We start from the raw sequence: 19,957 nt of genomic DNA, 5'->3' as shown, positions 1-19,957 counted from the left end.
TAACATACATTTTATTGTTAAAAAAACTCGATTTAGTGCTAACATAAGAGCTATGTTAACTAAAGGGTGTGGCACTATTAATTGAGGTAGGGATAGTGGAGATCATGTTTGGGGGGAAATATGCACTCAGCTTTGGGCATGTTTACTACAGATGATATTTTGAGAAGTCAGAACTGGAGATGCAGGTTTCTAAGTTACTAATATAAATTATGAAGTGAGAAATTATTGGAAAGGAGGGAATTCATCTGTATCTATCAGCTTGAGAAATAGTGCCATCATGACCAAGTCCCCCTACAGCTTTATCCCCATTTCTACAACTGTTAAGGCCTGCCGATTCCATTCTTTCAATCCCCACTTTTCTGTTCCTATTATAAATGCTATAGTCTGTCTTTTATCCCTTTTCAAAGGGATCTTCTAACAGATTGTTCCCATACAACTATCATATTTCTATGACTTGTCTTCCTAAGTCATGAATTGAAAAATGTGACTTTTATTCTCAAAACCTTCCAATTACTGTCATCAGAAAAAAAAAAAAAAAATCCCGTCTTTTAATCCCAACATCGAAGACTTCTGCATATTTCTAGTTTCATCTCCTACTATGTTTCTTCACATGCCCTCTGCTCTAGCCTTAGTGAACTCATCTCATCTCAAAACTGCTATTAACATCCCTGCCTCTAAACACATACTTATAATGTCTAGTCAGAGTACAGTGACTAACCTTATGACTGCACATCCTAAGCACCAGAGACCAAATCTACTCATTTGGAAATCCTTTTCATTCTCTAAAGCTCAATTCTGAATTGAAAAGCCACAATGATTTTCTGAAGAGCATTATTTCATTCTATTTTATTTGATAGGTAATATGTGTGTGTACGTGTGTGCACACTAAGCACACCAGATTATAAACTCCTTGAGGGCAATTACTGTCTTACTAATTTCTATTGTTCTATATGGTAGTTAATCAAGAATATGTTTTAATAAAGAAATAAATCAACAAATTCTTTACTGATTTTGTAATTGTTTATGAAACTTTGGATAAAGCATATCTCTGAAATGAGTAATTTTTATTAATTGGCTATTTTAGTAGAAAAACCCTGTAATTCTCTCTTCCTGTATACAGCTACAAATAGGTATTATGGTAGGAAAAAATGTAAATAAATCAAGTTTCTTATTTTTAATATTTTGCGCAAAGTTATATTGTGCTTATTTTAAATGGACTTTTCCAAACTAAAGTTTCTTCTTCTTTTTTAAAAACTATATTATGGTCAATTATTTGGACAACTAAATTCACATGATTCCACTTCTTTCTTCCAATCCATTCTCCACAGAACAGGTTAGATTTTTTAAAATTCTTACTTCCCTATTTTATCCTTGCACTGAAGACAAAGTACAAAGCTCTCATCCTGGCAGACAAGGTCCTGCTTCCTTTCCCACTGCATCTTCATCACTTCTGCCCTTGCTATCAACAGTCCAGCTCCACTGTCCTCATCTCGGTTCCTCTGATAGTCAAGCTTTTACCCAATTTAAGATCTTCAAATGTATGATTTTCTTGATCTGAAGTACTCCTTCCCTCACTCTCCATTGCTGATTCCTTTTCTATGTTAAGTCTTGGTCTGAATGATACCTCCTTGGAGAGGCCTTTCAGCAAACCTATTAAAATCCGTCTACCTGTTAGTCTCCATTATGTCATCCTGTTTGTTCTCCTCCTTCATTCTGGTCTGTAGAAATTACATTAGTTGCTTATTTGGTACTTATTTCTTGTTCTATCTGCCTATCCTGCACCTTGCAGATAACAGAAGATGCTTCACAAGGTTTAAGGCTATGCCTGTTTTGTTAACTACTGTATACCTAGTGCAGAATTCTGGATATGGAATATTGCTAGGGAAAAATTTGTGTGTATGAAAATATATATATATGTGTGTGTGTGTGTATGTATGTGTATGCAAATAAATATATGTGTATGTATGTGTATATATATTCATATATATGTGAATGTTTTTCAGGTGTGTTTTTCAGGTTGGTGCATACTAGAAAATAGAAAATGTCTAGTGGAAAAGATTTAAGATTCTTTATAGCAACAGAGGCAAATACAGGGTCAGCTAGTAGATATTACAGAGATGCAGATATTGCCTTAATGAAAAGGAAAAAAAAGTCAATTAAAATCGTCCCCAAATACTATAAACTATGTAAATGTTATAGGTTTCAAATCCAAGTTGGATGCCTGCCTATTAGGGAAGTGTTGAAGGGGATTCTTGAATTTGAATAGAGAGATGGGATTAATGGCCTCTAAATTTCCTTCTAAATCATATGATTCTATGACCTCCATATATTTCTCTAACAGAATACTGAGAAGGAAGATGCTGTTTTAAGATATCTTGCTTCAAGTAGATTTAGACAGTGTGTAATAAATTGTTTCTCTTAAAATTAAGATCGCCTTGATTTAAATTTAGGTCAGATAGATGATTTGGCTTAAAAGTCCAGGAATAAGACAGATAATTATGGAATCCACACATAAAATCACTGAAATTACTTTATAATTATGTCTTATAAAAACACATACGATGAGTTCATCCACTGCTTAAATGTCAGCCCAGGAAGAAGTACCTTAATTGTATTTGTTTTGAGCTATTTTCAAGACAAACAATTCTAGGAACTACAGTCTGGTGATCTCAGTTTATTAGGAAGCTATACACTTCCTCTGCAAAGGAGTATTTTTCTATGTGTGTAGTAAGGAATAAAGAATATTTGTTTTGTGATGCTATTTTGAAACAGTGCAATATAAGACATGGGAGGGATAAACATCACATATAACAACTGTACATTTAAAATATGTAATTCATTCATTTACTTCTGACGTTCTGTTAGGAATGGTCACATTCTCCAATATTTCTATATGCACAGTGTTGTTTGTATTCAGGTAATAGGAAAAATATATTCCTGAGAATTGCACAAATTATTCCATCCTAAAACAAATAGCACAACCAACCTTGACTAGTAAAAAGTAGTGGAGTATAGTGGCTCTGAGTAAATTCTTGGAGACAGACTGCTGGGGTTTAAATATCTACTTGGTCACTTAATAATTTAATGCTTTTTTTGTAAATCAGTTATCAATTTCTCCTTTGTAAGACAAAGATGAGAATAGCAACTAGTTCAAAAGATTATTGTGAGGATTAGTGAACCCATTTAACAAAATGCCTGGCCCACAGTAAATGTACAAAAAAAAAAAATCTTTTCTATTTTCTGAATACATTAAATTTTAATACCCTTTAAAAAATAAATTGATTAATTATCTCAATTGATTATTTATCTTGGTGTCAGGCAGTCTAAAATGGAGAATTATGGTCCTTGTCTGAGTAAATCAAGTAAACATATCCTTTATACAAATAATCTGTTTATTTCAGGTAAGTATATTTTGACACGTTTATTTAGCACATTTTCTACAAGAGAAAATCATTAAATGAGTAACTTTTCCCATTCAGGCCACTCATGTGTGAATTTAAATCAAACTTGCTACTACTAAATATACAAAAAAATAATATTTTCCTCATATCAAGCTGATAAAATATAACATACCCATTAACAGGATCCACCACAATCCCTCTGGGATGGGACATTTCTCCTTCTAAAAGAGTCTTCCGACTCTGAGAAGCTTTTTCCAGCCTGGCCACATTAATGGTCTTCCTATGACCATCATTTGTCCAGTAAAGGTTATTTCCAATCCAGTCCACAGCAATGCCTTCCACATTATCAAGATCTGCAAAAAAAAAAAAAAAAACAAGAGAAGAACACATTTTACAATAGTGCACACTGCTTATGTTTTAGTTAAGAAATGTTTAATTCGAAAAGGAATGAATTCTGATTCATGGGTTCTTTATAGTTTGATTTTGGAAAATATCATTCCATAGCATATTTTTCAATTTTATTTTGAATGCCATTTTATGTGAATGACAGGCCCTCTCTCGGTATATTTTAAATGAAACAGTGATTTGCAGGAAAACAGGAAAATATACGGGATGGCACAGCAAAGGGAGAAAGTTCCCAGAACATAAATATAGTGATACAGACTGTTTAGAAAAAAAAAAAAAAAATCGAGTAGTATGAACAAGTACTATGTTCAAAAAGTAAGCATATTGAAACTTGCAATATATAATCTGAGTAATCAAAATAATAGGAATGCCCTCTTGCTAAGAGATGACCAGGTCCAGCAGAAGCACACCTTTGAAAGCCCCGAACAGATTTTCATGATGGAACTGCATGAACAGTGAATCCCAAAGAAACACTGAAATAATTCTCTATATTCTAGACTTATTTTTTTAAGATTTTATTTATTTGATGGGAGCGGGGAGGGAGACAGCACAAGCATGGGGAGGGGCAGAGACAGAAGCAGGCTCCCTACTGAGCAGGGAGCCCACTGACAACGTGAGGCTTGATCCCAGGACCCCAGGATCATGACCTGAGCCGAAGGCAGACACTTAACTGACTGAGCAACTCAGGTGCCCCATTCTAGACCTATTTTTAAAAGGACACTATTCAGACTTCTGTAAGATACAGGCAGTGGTAATTCAAAGGAATATTATAAATACATAATCTTATATGAGTCCAACTAATTCAAACCCTTTACAGAAAGGAAAATGCCAACACTTTAAAGTGAAGGGTTATCGTCTATTATCACACAAGAAGTGGTAGAATTGGAACAAAAACCCGAGTCAGATGATCCCCAGTGTAGAGATCTTTAAAACTGCACTATTCCTGGGGTGAGTCTGCTCTCACTTTTTGCCATTTGATGAACAACCTTCCAAACTGTCTACAACATCATAAAGGCAGTGCCATTTCTCTGCTGCACAAGAAATTACTGTGAACTCCTTTTCTTCTCTCAAAACCAAGGGAGCCTTTGTCTCTTTTCCTCCCAGGGATGAGGTAGAAAACTGGAGCTTACTGGACAAAGCACTAGGGACAGAAGTGCTGATTGACACGCTACGGGCACATCTCCCTGATATTCCCTCATATGCACATGTAATAAATATTTACTATTATCCTGCTTTTTAATCATGACCCTTCTGGCCTTGGAGGAAAATAAAATTTTCTTTGGTGACCCTTCTGCTCATCAGCATGTGCCCTGACTCAGGGTGACTAATACAACATGTGATTTGATCTAACTGAAAATCCCATTATAGTGAATCAGATATGTTCTCAATTTCACTAAGCTATCTGCTTCATTACCATCCCGTATGAGTCATTTTCACAGGTTAATTGTGTCTATGCTTAGAAAAAAAGTTTAATTTTGTCTTTACTTTATTGACACTTAATTTTACTGAGCACTTTCCTGCTCTGGCATAATGGAAAAATAAAAGCTGTTTACTCTTTTCCTTTATATTTATTAATAGTCTGTGGCTGATTTTTATCTCGTTAGTCGGTTTTCAAAAATTGTATTACATTTGAAATCTACTCCAGCAAGAACACTTCCATCTTCAATAGCCCTCTTATTTTTATAACTTTTCCTGTTGACATCTAACTTGACACTTTTTATTTATTTTTCATATGAAGCAGTTGCAATACTATGTGGATTGAAATTTTATTTCTGACACTTGGGTAAGCAACTCAGTTACTTTGATCTTTAATTTCTCCACTCATCAAGTGAAAATAATCACAGCACCTACATCACAAGGTGATAACAAGGGGTAACTTAGCTACTGCATGGAAAGCACTTAGCATACTGCCTACAATATTGTCAATTCCCAAAATACGTTGGCTTTTACTAATTTATCAGGATAAAAAAATTCTCTATATGCCCTGGATCTTTGCCTTATGAGTGTTACTTGATAGAAATATTCCTCATATTTTTCTTTCTGAAAATGATTATTTAATAACACTTCCTTGCATTTTGACCAGTGGCCAACTTCGCCTAGAAATAGTATTGCAGAGTCGGTTGTGAATAACTAGTAAGTAAGAGTGAAGTGGAATTGAATTCCAAAATTGGGAGGATTCTGTCCCTAATTAAATTGGTTGCTTTTTCTTTGAAAAATGAAATGCTTGAACAGCATAAAGGAGTGATTAGGATCACAAGTTCTGAATTACAAGGCCTAGGCTCTGCCACTCACCGTATCTCTGAGTGAATTCACTTAACCTTCCTACTCTTCAATTTCCTAATCTTTAAAATGGGTGTAATGATAGTGTTTAACTCTTAGGATTGGCTTAGGATATATGCAAAATCCTTAAAATAATGATTGGCACATGGTAAATGTTACATAAATATTGTTATTAATATTATTACTAATAATATCATTATCATTATAATTTTCCCTTTAGCTATCTATCTAGTCTATTAAGATAGCAATGAAACAATTAGCTTAGTGGTTCTTTTTAAAGATTTGTTTATTTATTTGAGAGAGAGAGCAAGAGTAGGGGAGAGGCGCAGAGTGCGAGGAAGACAGAAAATCTCAAGCAGACTTCTGTTTAGTACTGAGCCCCAAACAGGGCTCAATCTCACAACCCTGAGATCATGACCTGAGCCAAAATCAAGACTCTGACTCTTAACCGACTGAGCCACTCAGACACCCTGGCCTAGTATTTTTTAGCTGTGTGTGTGTGTGTGTGTGTGTGTGTGTTTTGTTTGTTTGTTTGTTTGTTTTCCATTGTGGGAAGAATGAGGCTGAATACAATTCTAAAATAAAGAAACTCATAAAACAGTCTATGTGCAAATCGGAACTCTTTCTAGGCTATCTTTAATAAAGTATGGAGAGATTTCTTCTCTTGTAGGACAAAGACTGAACAACTAGTGAATCCCTTTTTCAACAACTATACATTGATAAAGAAAGTATTCTGACTTCGTACCATTCGGTACCTGCCTTTAATGAGCCAATGACTGATGGAACACTAAAGCAATGACATAGGACACTGGTTTTATGTAAATTTGATTTTTTATTGAAGAGTTTGGTTGGAGCCTACCTGCAATGGACTATTAGGAACTCTATGACCAAAATCCTTCAAACAGGTGATCAGGACATATGAAAGTTGTCATTCAAATTTCAAACAAACATAGATGACTACAGAGATATGAGTTACCAGCTTGAGAAAACACATGACTTCAAATATAAGAAAGGTGTTTGATAAAGTTGGTGAAACTTGATAGAGTAGATTGCTTTGATATCTTTGGGTAGAGTTCAAGTATTCTACATTCCAAAATCAACATTCACTACTATATTATTATTATTATTATTATTATTATTATTATATAACTAATAGCAAACAAAGATTATAAATGTGTATTTTTTAATCTGGCAAAATTGCCCTTAAGTTTAACAAAATACTCATTTTCATTTATCAATAGGGAAGGACTCTCAACATGTTTGTAACTCCTTCAAAAAAAAAAGAAAGAAAGAAAAAGAGAAAGAGAGAAATTCCAGTAGATAATGTTTTCTTATAATTTTTAATTAACATATTTACAAGTTCCATTCTAAGTGAGAATTGAGACAGTTATCTATATACTTCAGATTAAAAACAGACTTTTTAATGCACTCTGTGAATGCATACTGTTTTGATTAACATACTATTTTGGCTCAAATTATTAAACTTTCCATCATTTTTCCTTTGTAAATACTGTTCTGGTATTTTAAGAATAACTTTTAGGGGCGCCTGGGTGGCTCAGTTGGTTGGGCGGCTGCCTTCAGCTCAGGTCATGATCCTGGAGTCCCGGGATCCAGTCCCGCATCAGGCTCCCTGCTCAGCGGGGAGTCTGCTTCTCCCTCTGATCCTCCCCCTCTCATGCTCTCTGTCTCCCATTCTCTCTCTCAGATAAATAAATAAAATCTTTAAAAAATAAAAAGAATAACTTTTATAAATGGACCTAATATATGAGTGGTATGCTAAAACACACACACACACATATCATCAAAAGCTAGACTTTTCACTTAAGTGAAAAATTCTTGAAGATAGCAATTCATTATAGGTGATATCTATCATTTAGGAAATGAGGATGAATAAGAGATAATACAATTTATGTAAATTAAAGAGAAGAATTATGTGGATTTAAAAGAAATAAGTAATTAGAAAAGTTATTTAAATTAATTTAATACCTAGACTAGATAAAATAAGCATTTTAAAAAGAGTAAAGAAAAACATACTTCTAAAACATCATTACAGGTCTGATTTGCATCATTACACATTTTATGGAACAGAAGAGGATTAAAGTTTTATATATTTAAAACAAAATTATTTACTTTAAAAAATGGGTCCCAGATTTGTTTTTTAAAAAAACGGCAAAAGCTTTAGTTTTATTAAGGTGTATAGACTGGATCTCCAGAGTAATCCATAAGTCTTGATCCTTTATAAGAGACTCTGATTAACATAGTGAGGAATTAATTGGAAATTATACATGACAATTGGCATTATAAAAACACAATGCCTATGTTTTCCCAATGTATCCTTAAGGATTTTCTATCCTTAATGTGAACATTATTTTTCTGAGTTGGAATCAAGTATTACAAAAGAGTTTCCATGAGTGCAGAGGATGATCACATGCCTTAAATAGTATGCCAGGTAGACATGCTTAGGGCCAGAGATGCTTTACCTTGCCTCAAAGTCAGCACTTGGACAATTCAGAGTCAGAACTTGGACAGTTCTCCTGCCTCATATTCATGTAGTTCAATTAATCCAAATCCTCTTTGTGTATTTCAATGTGCCCTGAGGCATCACAGCTTATATGTATCTGACATGAGTGAATGAAGTTGATTTAATTAATAGTGTGGCAGTTAAGTTTGCCTGCTGAAATTCCTATCTCCTGAGGTTATAGGAATCTTTGGCCAGACTGAAGTCTTCTGTATTATCTGTCCCCCATGGCCAGCTGAGGCTGATGTTCTCATCCTCATTTTCATTCCAGGTCCTTCCTCAGATCAATTAATAGGTCCAAGAGGGTAAATACACAAGCTCCTCTCAATCAGAACAAAATACTTTGTTGTTGTATTCAAAGAGATGTGTAAAGTGCATATAGGGTTTTATTTTAAGATGAACAGACTATATTAAAACATAGTAGCTTCCTTTTATCATCACATTGTTAGTTTCAATTTGGGACGAGGGTGATACAGATTGTCTCTCTATCACATTCACATATTTCATCTTTGATGCAGTGATGAGCATACGTAAGATTATCACGGTAAGCATCATAGTTACCAATAAAGTAATCTAAAATGATAATTAAATGGACGGTTTCAAGAGTTGTTAAGAACTGAGTTTTTACCCTACTTTCAAGCTAACAACTTAGTCCATTACTGGTTCATTGATGATAGTGGAAGACACAAGACTTGTAAGTCAAATATAAAGGACTTTATTACTCATGGAATAGCAAGCAGTATGGTCTTCAGCAGAACTGATATCAGTTCCTTTTACTCCAAAGTCCCATGGGGATGACTGGGTTGGGCCATTATAGATGTATTCACAACCAGTGAGTTGTATTACAAAAAATAATTCTGAAGTTAGAAAACTCAAATCTTTTTATAAAGGGCAATAAACAAGGCTGCCCTTTACACTGTAGGTGTAAACTATCTCTTCTTCCAAGGCTCTTTCCTATACAAACATCCTTGAAAGAATACTTCAGACTAAAAGGCAATAATTGCCTCACTCCAAGACATGCAGAAATGTGAGTGATTCATGGAGAACTATCTCCCAAGAAAAGTCATAGAAGTCATAAATTGGTATTCTTTAATAAATGTAGACAGATGAACAAACAAATTAGTGTGCAAATATGACTACAAATAATAATCATTTTTGGGTTCCAGGCTATTACTCTTATGGGAATTATTTATTGATTTATACTACCACATCTTGAAGCATTTTGTTCAGCTAGCCACGTGGAATAGTTAATTCTATGAGTCAATTTGGCTCGGCCAAGGTATACAGAGATCTGGTTAAACATAAGTCTGGATATTGCTGTGAAGGTATTTTTTAGGTGATATTAACATTTAAATCCATACACTTGGAGTAAAGCAGATTACCCTCCATAATATGGGTTAGTCTCATCCAGTTAGATGAAAGCTTTAAGAGAAAACAGACTAAAGTCCCCTGAGGAAGAGGGAATTGAGTTTCTAAACTATCTTCAGACTTGAGGTACAAAATCAACTTTTCCCTGAGTCTACAACTTGTCAGACTACCCTATAGATTTTTGACTTGCCATCCTCCACAGTTGTGCAAGCCAATTCTTCAAATTATCTCTCTCTCTCTTTATGCATACATCCTATTGGTTCTGTTTCTCTGAAGAACCTTATTACACCTGTGACCTGGAAATTATTTTGCTGAATGCTCTGAGCAGAAGAAAGATACTCTTCACATTCATTCTTTTCAGATGAAATTCTGGAAAGTACACACTATGGAGGACACAGATGCTTCCAATTTAAGAATGCGTTACAAACATGCAATGAGTATATAGCTCATTTTTATAATAGCCCACTATTAATTTTTAAGTAATATCAGAGTTATATTGTAAATATTTTTATATGTTTTTATCTTTTGTAAATTATGATATGTTGACATCTTTAAAAAAATTTCCAGCTAGAGTGAGATTACCTGTCCTCGGGATAGTCAATTCTTAGAGACAGCAAAGGACCCAGCCAGGAACATGCCTTTGACATACAAACTAACCAACCCATTTAGAAGAACTGATATTGTTAAAATGTCCATATTTCTCAAAGCAATCTACGGATTCAATGCAATCCCTATCAAAATATCAACAGCATTTTACACTTCACTAGAACAAATAATACTAAAATTTGTATGGAATCACCAAAGACCCCAAATAACTAAAGCAAACTTGAGAAAGGAAACAAAGCTGTAGTTATCACAATCCCAGATTTCAAGATATAGTAATCAAATGGTATGATACTGGCACAAAAACAGACATGTGAATCAATGGAACAGAATAGAGAGCCCAGGAATAAACCCACACTTATATCGTCAATACCCATTGAAGCAGGAAGAATGTATAATGGGGAAAAGACAGTCTCTTCAATAAATATTATGGGGAAAATTGGATAGCTACATGCAAAATAATTAAACTGGACCACTTTCTTATGTCATACACAAAGATAAATTCAAAATGGCTTAAAGACCTAAATGCGAGACATGAAACCATGAAACTCCTAGGAGAAAACAAAGTCAGTAATTTCTTTGACATGGGCCTTAGCAATATTTTTCTGGATTTGTTTCCTTAGACAAAAGAATCAAAAGCAAAACTAAACTACTGGGACTACCCCAAAATAAAAAGATTTTACACAACAAAGGAAACCATCAACAAAACAAAACAGCAACTTACTGATGAGAGAAGATATTCACAAATGATATACCTGATAAGGGGTTTGTATCCAAAATATGAAAAGAACTTTTACAACTCAACACCAAAGAAACCCCAAATAATCTGATTAAAAAATGGGTAGAGGACCTAAGTAGGCATTTTTCCAAAGAAGACATATAGATGACTAACAGACACATGAAAAGATAAAATAAAATATCACCTCATACCTGTCAGGATAGCTGGGATCAAAAAGACAAGAAACAAGTGTTGGAGAGAATGTGGAGGAAAGGGAATCTTCATGTACTGTTGGTGGGAATGCAAACTGGTGCAGTCACTATAAAAAACAATATGGAGGGGCACCTGGGTGGCTCTGTTGATTCAGTGTCTGACTCTGGGTTTTGGCTCAGGTCATGATCTCAGGGTAGTGAGATTGAGCCCCTCACTGGGCTCTGCTCTCAATAGGGAATCTGCTTGAGATTCTCTCCTTCTTTCTCTCCCCCTGCTCATACTCTCTTTCTCTCTCTCTCAAATAAATAAATGAATCTTAAAAAAAAAAAAAAACAGATTGGAGGTATCTCAAAAAATTAAAAATAGAAATACCATATGATCCAGTAATTCTACTACTCGGTATTTATCCAAAGAAGACAAAGACACTAATTCAAAAATATATATGCACCCCTATGTTTATTGCAGCATTATTTACAATAGCAAAGATATGGAAGCAACTCGTGTACATCAATAGATGAATGGATAAAAAAGATGAGAGGCACACACACACACACACACACACACACACACACACAGATATTACTCAGCCATAAAAAAGAATGAGATCTTACCATTGCAACATGAATGGACCTAGAGGATATTAAGCTAAGTGATATAAGTCAGAGAAAAACAAATATCACATGATTTCACTTATATATAGAAAAAAAAAAAAAAACATAAAAATGAAGAAAGAAGGAAGCCAACAAAACAGAAATAGACCCATAAATACAGAGAACAAACTGATGGTTGCCAAAGGGGAGGTGGGTGGGAGATGGGCAAAATGGATGAAGGGGAGCAAGAGATACAGGCTTCCAGTTATGTAATGAATGAGTCACAGGGATGAAAGGTACAAAATAGTCAATGATGATGTAATAGGGTTGTATGTTGACAGATAATAGCTCCACTTGTGGTGAACATAGCATAATATATAAAGTTGCCCAATCCCTACGTTGTACACCTGAAATTAATGTAACAGTGCGTTAACTATACTTCAATAAAAGAAAACAAAACAAACAAACAAAAATTAACCAATCCAGAGCCATACCTCTTCTATCTGGCCTGCAGCCCAGGAGGCAATTGTCCTCTGCTTTAAAATCATCCCCTGGCCGGATACCAGGCAACTATTACCCCCATCATTTAAAATCCAGTGGAATTATTCACACTTGCCAATTCTAAAGTGTTCATCCTACCCTGTTTTACCTTTCAGCCAGAAATGCCAATAAAGGCTGTTAGTTACGCTTTCCCCTCATTCCTGTCTTTGACCTTCCGACCACCACCCTGTTGTCTTTCCTACGTGGCCCTGTGTGTTGTGCTGTGCTTTCTATCTCTCAGACGGGTGAATATCATCAGCTTTGTTTTCCTGAGCCTCTCCTCGGTCTCCTGTCGTGGCTGCACCTGACTAACCATCTCATGAAAGAATACAAAATATGCATCCTCACTGTGAATGGGGAGAGAGAAAGTAATTTCCATGATGCCCTTTTACCAACCAATTCTGCCTACTTACCAAGAGAGAACAGAGCAAAAATTGCTTTAACTTCTGAACACAAAATAAAACAGCTATTCTTGAATATTCCTTTTAGTCCCATGAAGTAAGTTATAATTTACAAAAATAAAACATTTTGGAATTTATTGCATTAACACTAAATTACTCAATCTCTTTCATAGTAGATGAAAAGGCAACTACATTAGAAGTTGCTTGAGCAATTTAATTTCATAGAAAGTGACTTTTTTATTAGTTATGTTTTCTAATATGTTTCATAGTTTTGAATTTGGTCATTTAAACATTCAAATAGTTGTACCACTTCAATTGATACTTTTCACAGAACTTTTAAAAGAAAACAAAGTAGCTCACACTTTGCTTAGGCATCATGCTTTAGGGAAAGATACTGATCATTAAATTCCAAGTAAAGCCAGAGGCCTTAAGTCTTCATTATATTTATAATTACCATGACAAAAAAAAAATGTGTGACATCCCCCTGGAATTTACCTTATCATCCTAAATTAAACCAAAATATACTTGTTTCAGACCCACATTAATACCCACAGGGAAAACAAAATAGGCAAAATACGTGTGGGAGTAATAGGTAAATGAGAAAAAGGAAGTCCTTAAAAATTTACCTTGCAAAAATCCTTCTATAAATATCTAAGTAAACACACATAGTAACAACCCTCAATGGTCCACAGGTAGCCTTACAAAACTGAAGCAGTGAGTCAGGGAAAAATGTAATAATAAAATAGGCAGGAAACTAGTTATAAAGTCAGTATTTTAGAGATAAAATGAAGCTAAAGAATCATATAGTTCAATGTCTACCCATTGTATAAATAATGAAACAAAGCCCCAGAAAAGTAAACTGATTCACAAGGACCCCATTAAGTTAGTAGTCAAATCAACTACTTTATGTTAAAGTTTGATCTCCAGAATTGTAAAGAAAAATTATAAATCGAAGCAAGAGTCCAAGAAAGTTAATATCAGCAATGATTCATTAAGAAAAAAAAAAGTGAGACATAAAGGGGAAGGGAGTGGAGACAGAGTAAGGTCACTGAAGGGAAGGATGTTTTACCAACTTTCCAATAAAAATCATTATTCTCAATAAACTATCACTTTATTTTCTTTCCAAAATATACTTGATGGCCCACAATGTAGAGAATAAACAAATGTGCATATCAAGGGAAGTCAAATATTAAAATAAAAAAAAAAACTGAGGTGCTCTTATTGGGTACATAAGAATGAGAAGATGTAAGTACTAAATTCATTACAGAAAAGCTGGTGGAATTTGGTTAAGCTCTTTAGTTAATAGTATTGTATCGGAATTATTTTTCTGGTTTTGGTAACTTTAGGACTGTTATGAAAGATGTTACTACCAGGGGAGAGTGTGAGGAATACATGGAAGGAAGCTGCACCATTTGGCAATTTTCTACCAAACTAAATAAAAGTAGGTCATTAATTACTTTTTAAATTACTTTTATAATGTAATAAAATAAAAAAAAGAATGGTTTTAGAAATGCATTAGTGTTGATATACAGCAGCTGTCAAAAGCTAGATTTAGATAGTCTGTAGAAAAAAGGAGATAGTCAAAACTGATATCAATGCTGTGTTTTGTGACAATTTTGGTATAGTAAGTTAAGTGAATCCATACAATTCCGCAACAAAACCATAAAGGAAATTTGTGCAGAATAATTTACATACGTAAGTATATAGTAGGAAATCATTCAAGGTAGGTATGCAACTATGCAAAAAATATATTAATAAAGTTGTGCAGGAAAATGAGATGCTGATGTAGAGAGCCCAAGAAAGTATGGCAAGATGAAGATATCTCATGTGTACCCATTAAAAATCACAATGAATTTTTTTCATTGATAATGTTGCCAAAGTTCAAATGAATCATGAGAATATGTACAATTTTACAAGATTCCTAAAGAATCATCAGGGAAGCTCATTCTAAGACCAATTTTAGTAAATACCAAAATAACTTCAAATAATAGTGATGAAAATAAGTAATGATGTATCTTATTGTTCCTTATTTTAGAACAAAAAAGAATCACTGTTCAATCATTCTTAGTTCTGTTTAATCACTTTAGTTACTATTTTAAAAGTAAAAGTAATGACAGCCAAAGTAAAGAACCTATTCAATGAAATGTTTGTTGCATAGTTACCATACCTCCAGGCACTGTTCTAGACCCTAAGGATCTGTCAATGAGTGAAACTAAAACTTCTGACATCTTGAAGCTTACATTATAATGTAATGTTAGCTTCACTCACTGACAGATCCTATTCACTGAATAGCTTCTTTACTTTGGCTGTCATTACTTTTAAAATGTATCATGTGATCTCACTGATATGAGGAATTCTTAATCTCAGGGAACAAACTGAGGGTTGCTGGAGTGGTGTGGGGTGGGAGGGATGGGGTGGCTGGGTGATAGACACTGGGGAGGGTATGTGCTATGGTGAGCGCTGTGAATTGTGCAAGACTGTTGAATCACAGACCTGTACCTCTGAAACAAATAATACATTATATGTTAAAAAAAAAAAGAAGAAGATAAAAGAAGAGAAAAATGAAGGGGGTGGGAATCAGAGGGGGAGACGAACCATGAGAGACTATGGACTCTGAGAAACAAACTGAGGGTTCTAGAGGGGAGGGGGGTGGAGAGAGGGGTTAGCCTGGTGATGGGTATTAACGAGGGCACATATTGAATGGAGCACTGGGTGTTATATGCAAACAATGAATCATGGAACACTATATCAAAAACTAATGATGTATGGTGATTAACATAACATAATAAAATTAAATTAAAAAAAAAGAAAAAATACTAAAGAGTAAAAGTAACCAGAGAAAAGGGATAAAGGAATCCCTTTGGGCCAGAGAAATGTACAGATATATGATTTTAGATGCCAGGAAGGGCTAATTGAGGAGGTAGTCTATAAGCAGAGACCTCTAAGGGGTAAAGTAGAGAGGCATGGGCACATCTGGTAGACCAGCATTCCAAACACAAGAAACAACACATGTAAATGCCCTAAGGTGGGACCATGCCCGCAGTGTTCAGGAGATGACAAAAAGAATATTAGAAAGGAATCACAGGGATATTATGGGTTATGTAGCAGAAAAACAAATGAACAGTATATTTTTTTCTCTAAATTTACAAGTCCTTATGTGGAAGATTCTTGAGGTGGTTCTATGTAAAATCCTCAAGAACAACAGAGATGAATGAGTCTTCATTATGACTTGTGCTTATTTCCAGCATCTTATTTGTGAGTATTGGGAGAGGCAGTCCCCGATGGACCTTCAGCGTCCCTGAACCTCCTTGCTGAGTGTGCTGAACTTTAAGGCTTATCTGTCTTCTGATACTGAACAATTTCTAAAGCTAGTCACATGGGCAACTAAATCAAGAAAAGCACATGGCGATAACTGTGTAATTGTTTACTCCACAAGGGGGTACTTGCTGTTTGGCACAAAGTTGGCTCTTTGCTCTAAAGGTACTGATCCCTAGGCCATGGGATTCTCAGCTATAGCACAATTCCCTGCTTGCTCAGCACCCATGTAGACCCATGACATCACCCCATGAGACCAGGGACAGGGACCAGCATCACTATGCTTACACTCATGCTATTTGCTGTGCTGTGAGTGATAAACTATCTGGAGTCTCATATTCTCACTTTCTACTTTTGACACCTATGCAGTGGTGCGAGGGTGACTCCCTGCCATCCTCCATGACAGGGTTTCTCAACATTGGCACTACTGGCATTTTGGACATGATTCTTTGTCAGACGGGACTCTTCTGTGCATTGCACAATGTTTAGCACACTAGCCTCTCTGTACTAGATGCCAATATCATCTCCCTCCCCAGTTGTGACAACCAATAATGATTCCGGAAATTACCAAATGTCCTGTGGAAGACAAAATTACCCTTGCTCTATGAGATTGAAGTTCTACCTTTATTTTTATTTTTTAAAATATTTTATTTATTTATTTGAGAGAGAGAGAAAGAGAACACGAGCTGCCGGGGGTGGGGGTGGGGGGCAGAGGGAGAGGGAGAAGCACACTCCCTACTGAGCAAGGAGCCAGATACAGGCCAATCCCAGGACCCTGAGATCATGACCCAAGCGGTAGGCAGACGCTTAACCAACCTACTGAGGCACCCAGGCGCTCCGAAGTTCTACCTTTAAAGTAAGTGATATTCCTCAAACTCCTTTTAGTCCATTTTAATTTTCTAAATATGAATTTTCTTATCATCAAATAAAGAGTTCTTTGTAATTTTTTTTGGCAAAATTGAATAAGAATAGTAAATTAGGTATCTATACCTAGTAGAGTACAGCTGTACTACTAGTTTGTAGTAAATATAAACTACCATGCTTTTTTCAAATATGCAGTCTCAAAGTGGATTAAATTTCATTGAAATTCCATATATCTAAAATACTTTAAAAAGAGAAACGTTAAATGTTCCATACTAATTATTGTGATAAATATTTGGAAGTGTTTGTTTCAGAATGATATATTTTTCATGTATATCTCTGGATATCTTTTTTTTAATCTCTAAAAAGGGTATTTTTTTAACCTGAAATAATAGTAAGCTAAATTTTACAATTTTAAATTCCTCTTTTGGGGACAAATTACAAATACCTCAAATGGCTAAAACATCAAGGTAACTGTTTCTGATTCGAAATGTGTGCATTCTTCTTTGATGTACAATCAAGGTTTATGAAAGCTCATTGTAGTAACAGAGATAAAAGTGCTAATTCTGATGCCAGGAATGCACTGCTATCCTTAGGAGGCAGATGTGTATGAACCAAAGAAGAAAACAGATGTGTATTAATATATTTCATATAGTTATCAGACCGTCTCCACACATTAAATATGCTAATATCACTACAATATATTCATGCAAGTTATCTAAATATTGCACATTACACTAGATGACAGCTAATTTGTTGTTTTATATCTGAAAAACTCAGAGCCAAAATGTATATTTTGATGAGAACTTTGGTTCTTTCCAATTGCATAGGAATAGTGAGGAAAAATAAAAGTTAATAGATACAGAGAAAATAGTTGGTAGGTGTTTAAGGAAGGTCTGAAGTAGTCATCATTCCTTTTTCTTTCTTTCTTTCTTTCTTTCTTTCTTTCTTTCTTTCTTTCTTTCTTTCTTTCTTTCTTTCTTTCTTTCTTTCTTTCTTTTTTTGTGAGGGGGTAGAGAAGCAAAAGGCATAAGGGCACATAATGTAGTTTTCTAGTCTAGTTGTGAGTCTAGAATAAACCTGGTCTGTGATAAAGAGATACCACATGCTAGTTTGCCATTGCAAATCTGGAAATAAATGTAACTTCTGTTAAATGATTTTGTTAAAATATTTTGAAGAGTTTAGGGTTATATTTTTCCTTCTCTTAGTCATATATGAAACCCGTGTTTTCAAGTTATCTTCCAATATATTGTTTCCAAGACCTTGTCTTGGTCACTGGTGTATCTCCAGGACTTAGAGCATCACCTATCTATAACATGATCTCAATAAATATTGGTTGTCTGGGAGAATATATAAATGAATGGCTCACCATCACCTCATGAATAATTTCAGTTTTTCTTCCAATGATATGCAATTCCTTCATAATTATCTGTCACTAACCTCTGTTATCAGCCCTATGATCCGAGCACCTGTGCCATATTACACTACTTTTATCTACTTGATGTGTTGTTTGATTCAGCAGTTTAACTTTAAATTTTTTAAAGGTAATTATGAGATAAAATTGATGTTTTCCTTTTGCTTCCTTTTAACTGTATAATCCTTGAAGTAGTCCTAATGTGAAATACTATATAGGACTTGCCAAAGTAATTATGTGTAGGTTAAGAAATTGGTCCCAAAGCTATTTTTTTAAATAACCGATTAAGTCATAACTGAAAGTAGATGTTTATTAAGATATAAGAGGCAAAGATTGTAGCACAACTAGCCCACAGTAAGACATACCTTTAGTTAGAAAAAAAATCCCTCATGTAATATAAAAGGAAGAAATTCAATGGTATAAGATTTGGGGGAAGGGTTTAGCAGGCAAAGAACAAACTAAACTAGAACGACATCCATCTAAGAGGTAAGATGAACATTTAGGGCTTTTTTTAAGCTATCTATACTTGAAGAAACCAACTTATATTAGTATGAACAAAAGTTGCATTAGCTGTATTGGAACTCTTCTTCTCTCTCTTTTAACATGCTTACCCATATTCTTTATTTTGTAATAGTTGCTTTCTTTTAAAATAGAAGATTTTGGTCCAATGCCAGCAAGACACCTAGATGAGCGTGTGGGGACAGCACTGAAACCAGAGGGTGCTGCAATCTGGACCACATCCAGACATTCTCGGTCCCATGCTGGGAAACGCAGTACTGGGCTTCTGCTGTGCAAGAAGAGAGGCAGGGAAACACCTCTCTTAGAGGGACTGTCTGTCCCTTGTGCTGTGGGGAGACAGTGAGCATGAAAACTCCTCTCTGCCAAGCAGCAGAAATGTGCCTTTCCTTTTTGCACAAGGAGAAACTGTCCCTGGTTTTTATGGAAATAGTAGACACTTAAAGATGTCTCAGACAGTAAGGCACATTCAAACAGTTTTTAAAATGATATTTTGTATGTCAAATGTAACATTTAAAGTTTTATTTATTTATTTGAGAGAGAGAAAAAGAGAGAGAGAATTGGGATGGGGAGGAGCAGAGGGAGAGGGACTGAGCACAGAGCCTGATACGGGGTTCGATCCCACGAACCTGAGATCATAACCTGAGCTGAAACCAAGAGTCAGATGCTTAAACAACTGACCCACCCAGGCACCCCTATAACATTAACTTTTTAAACAATAAAATTGTTTTGGCAAAGAAAGGAAGATATGACTGCATTTCATGTTTTACATATTCTAAAATGACAGTCAGATGTGAGTAAAATAATTCACATG

At 35.0% G+C, this 19,957-nt stretch overlaps 1 protein-coding gene across 9 annotated transcripts in view; it reads right to left on the bottom strand.

Annotated features, from left to right (window-relative positions):
- Nucleotides 1-19,957, bottom strand: part of LRP1B (LDL receptor related protein 1B) — a 1,853,519-nt gene that overhangs the window by 739,800 nt on the left and 1,093,762 nt on the right. For all 9 annotated transcript variants that reach the window (XM_032387847.1, XM_032388632.1, XM_032390176.1 and 6 more), the window contains one exon: nucleotides 3,574-3,754. In XM_032387847.1, coding sequence (XP_032243738.1) covers nucleotides 3,574-3,754 — 181 coding nt within the window. The remainder of the gene's footprint in view (nucleotides 1-3,573; nucleotides 3,755-19,957) is intronic.

This window comes from Phoca vitulina, unplaced genomic scaffold (genome assembly GCF_004348235.1).
Source record: "Phoca vitulina isolate PV1807 unplaced genomic scaffold, GSC_HSeal_1.0 scaffold1, whole genome shotgun sequence".
Lineage (NCBI taxonomy): Eukaryota > Metazoa > Chordata > Mammalia > Carnivora > Phocidae > Phoca > Phoca vitulina.
The sequence above is the reverse complement of the archived record's forward strand: the minus strand, read 5'-3'. Positions and strand labels throughout refer to the sequence as shown.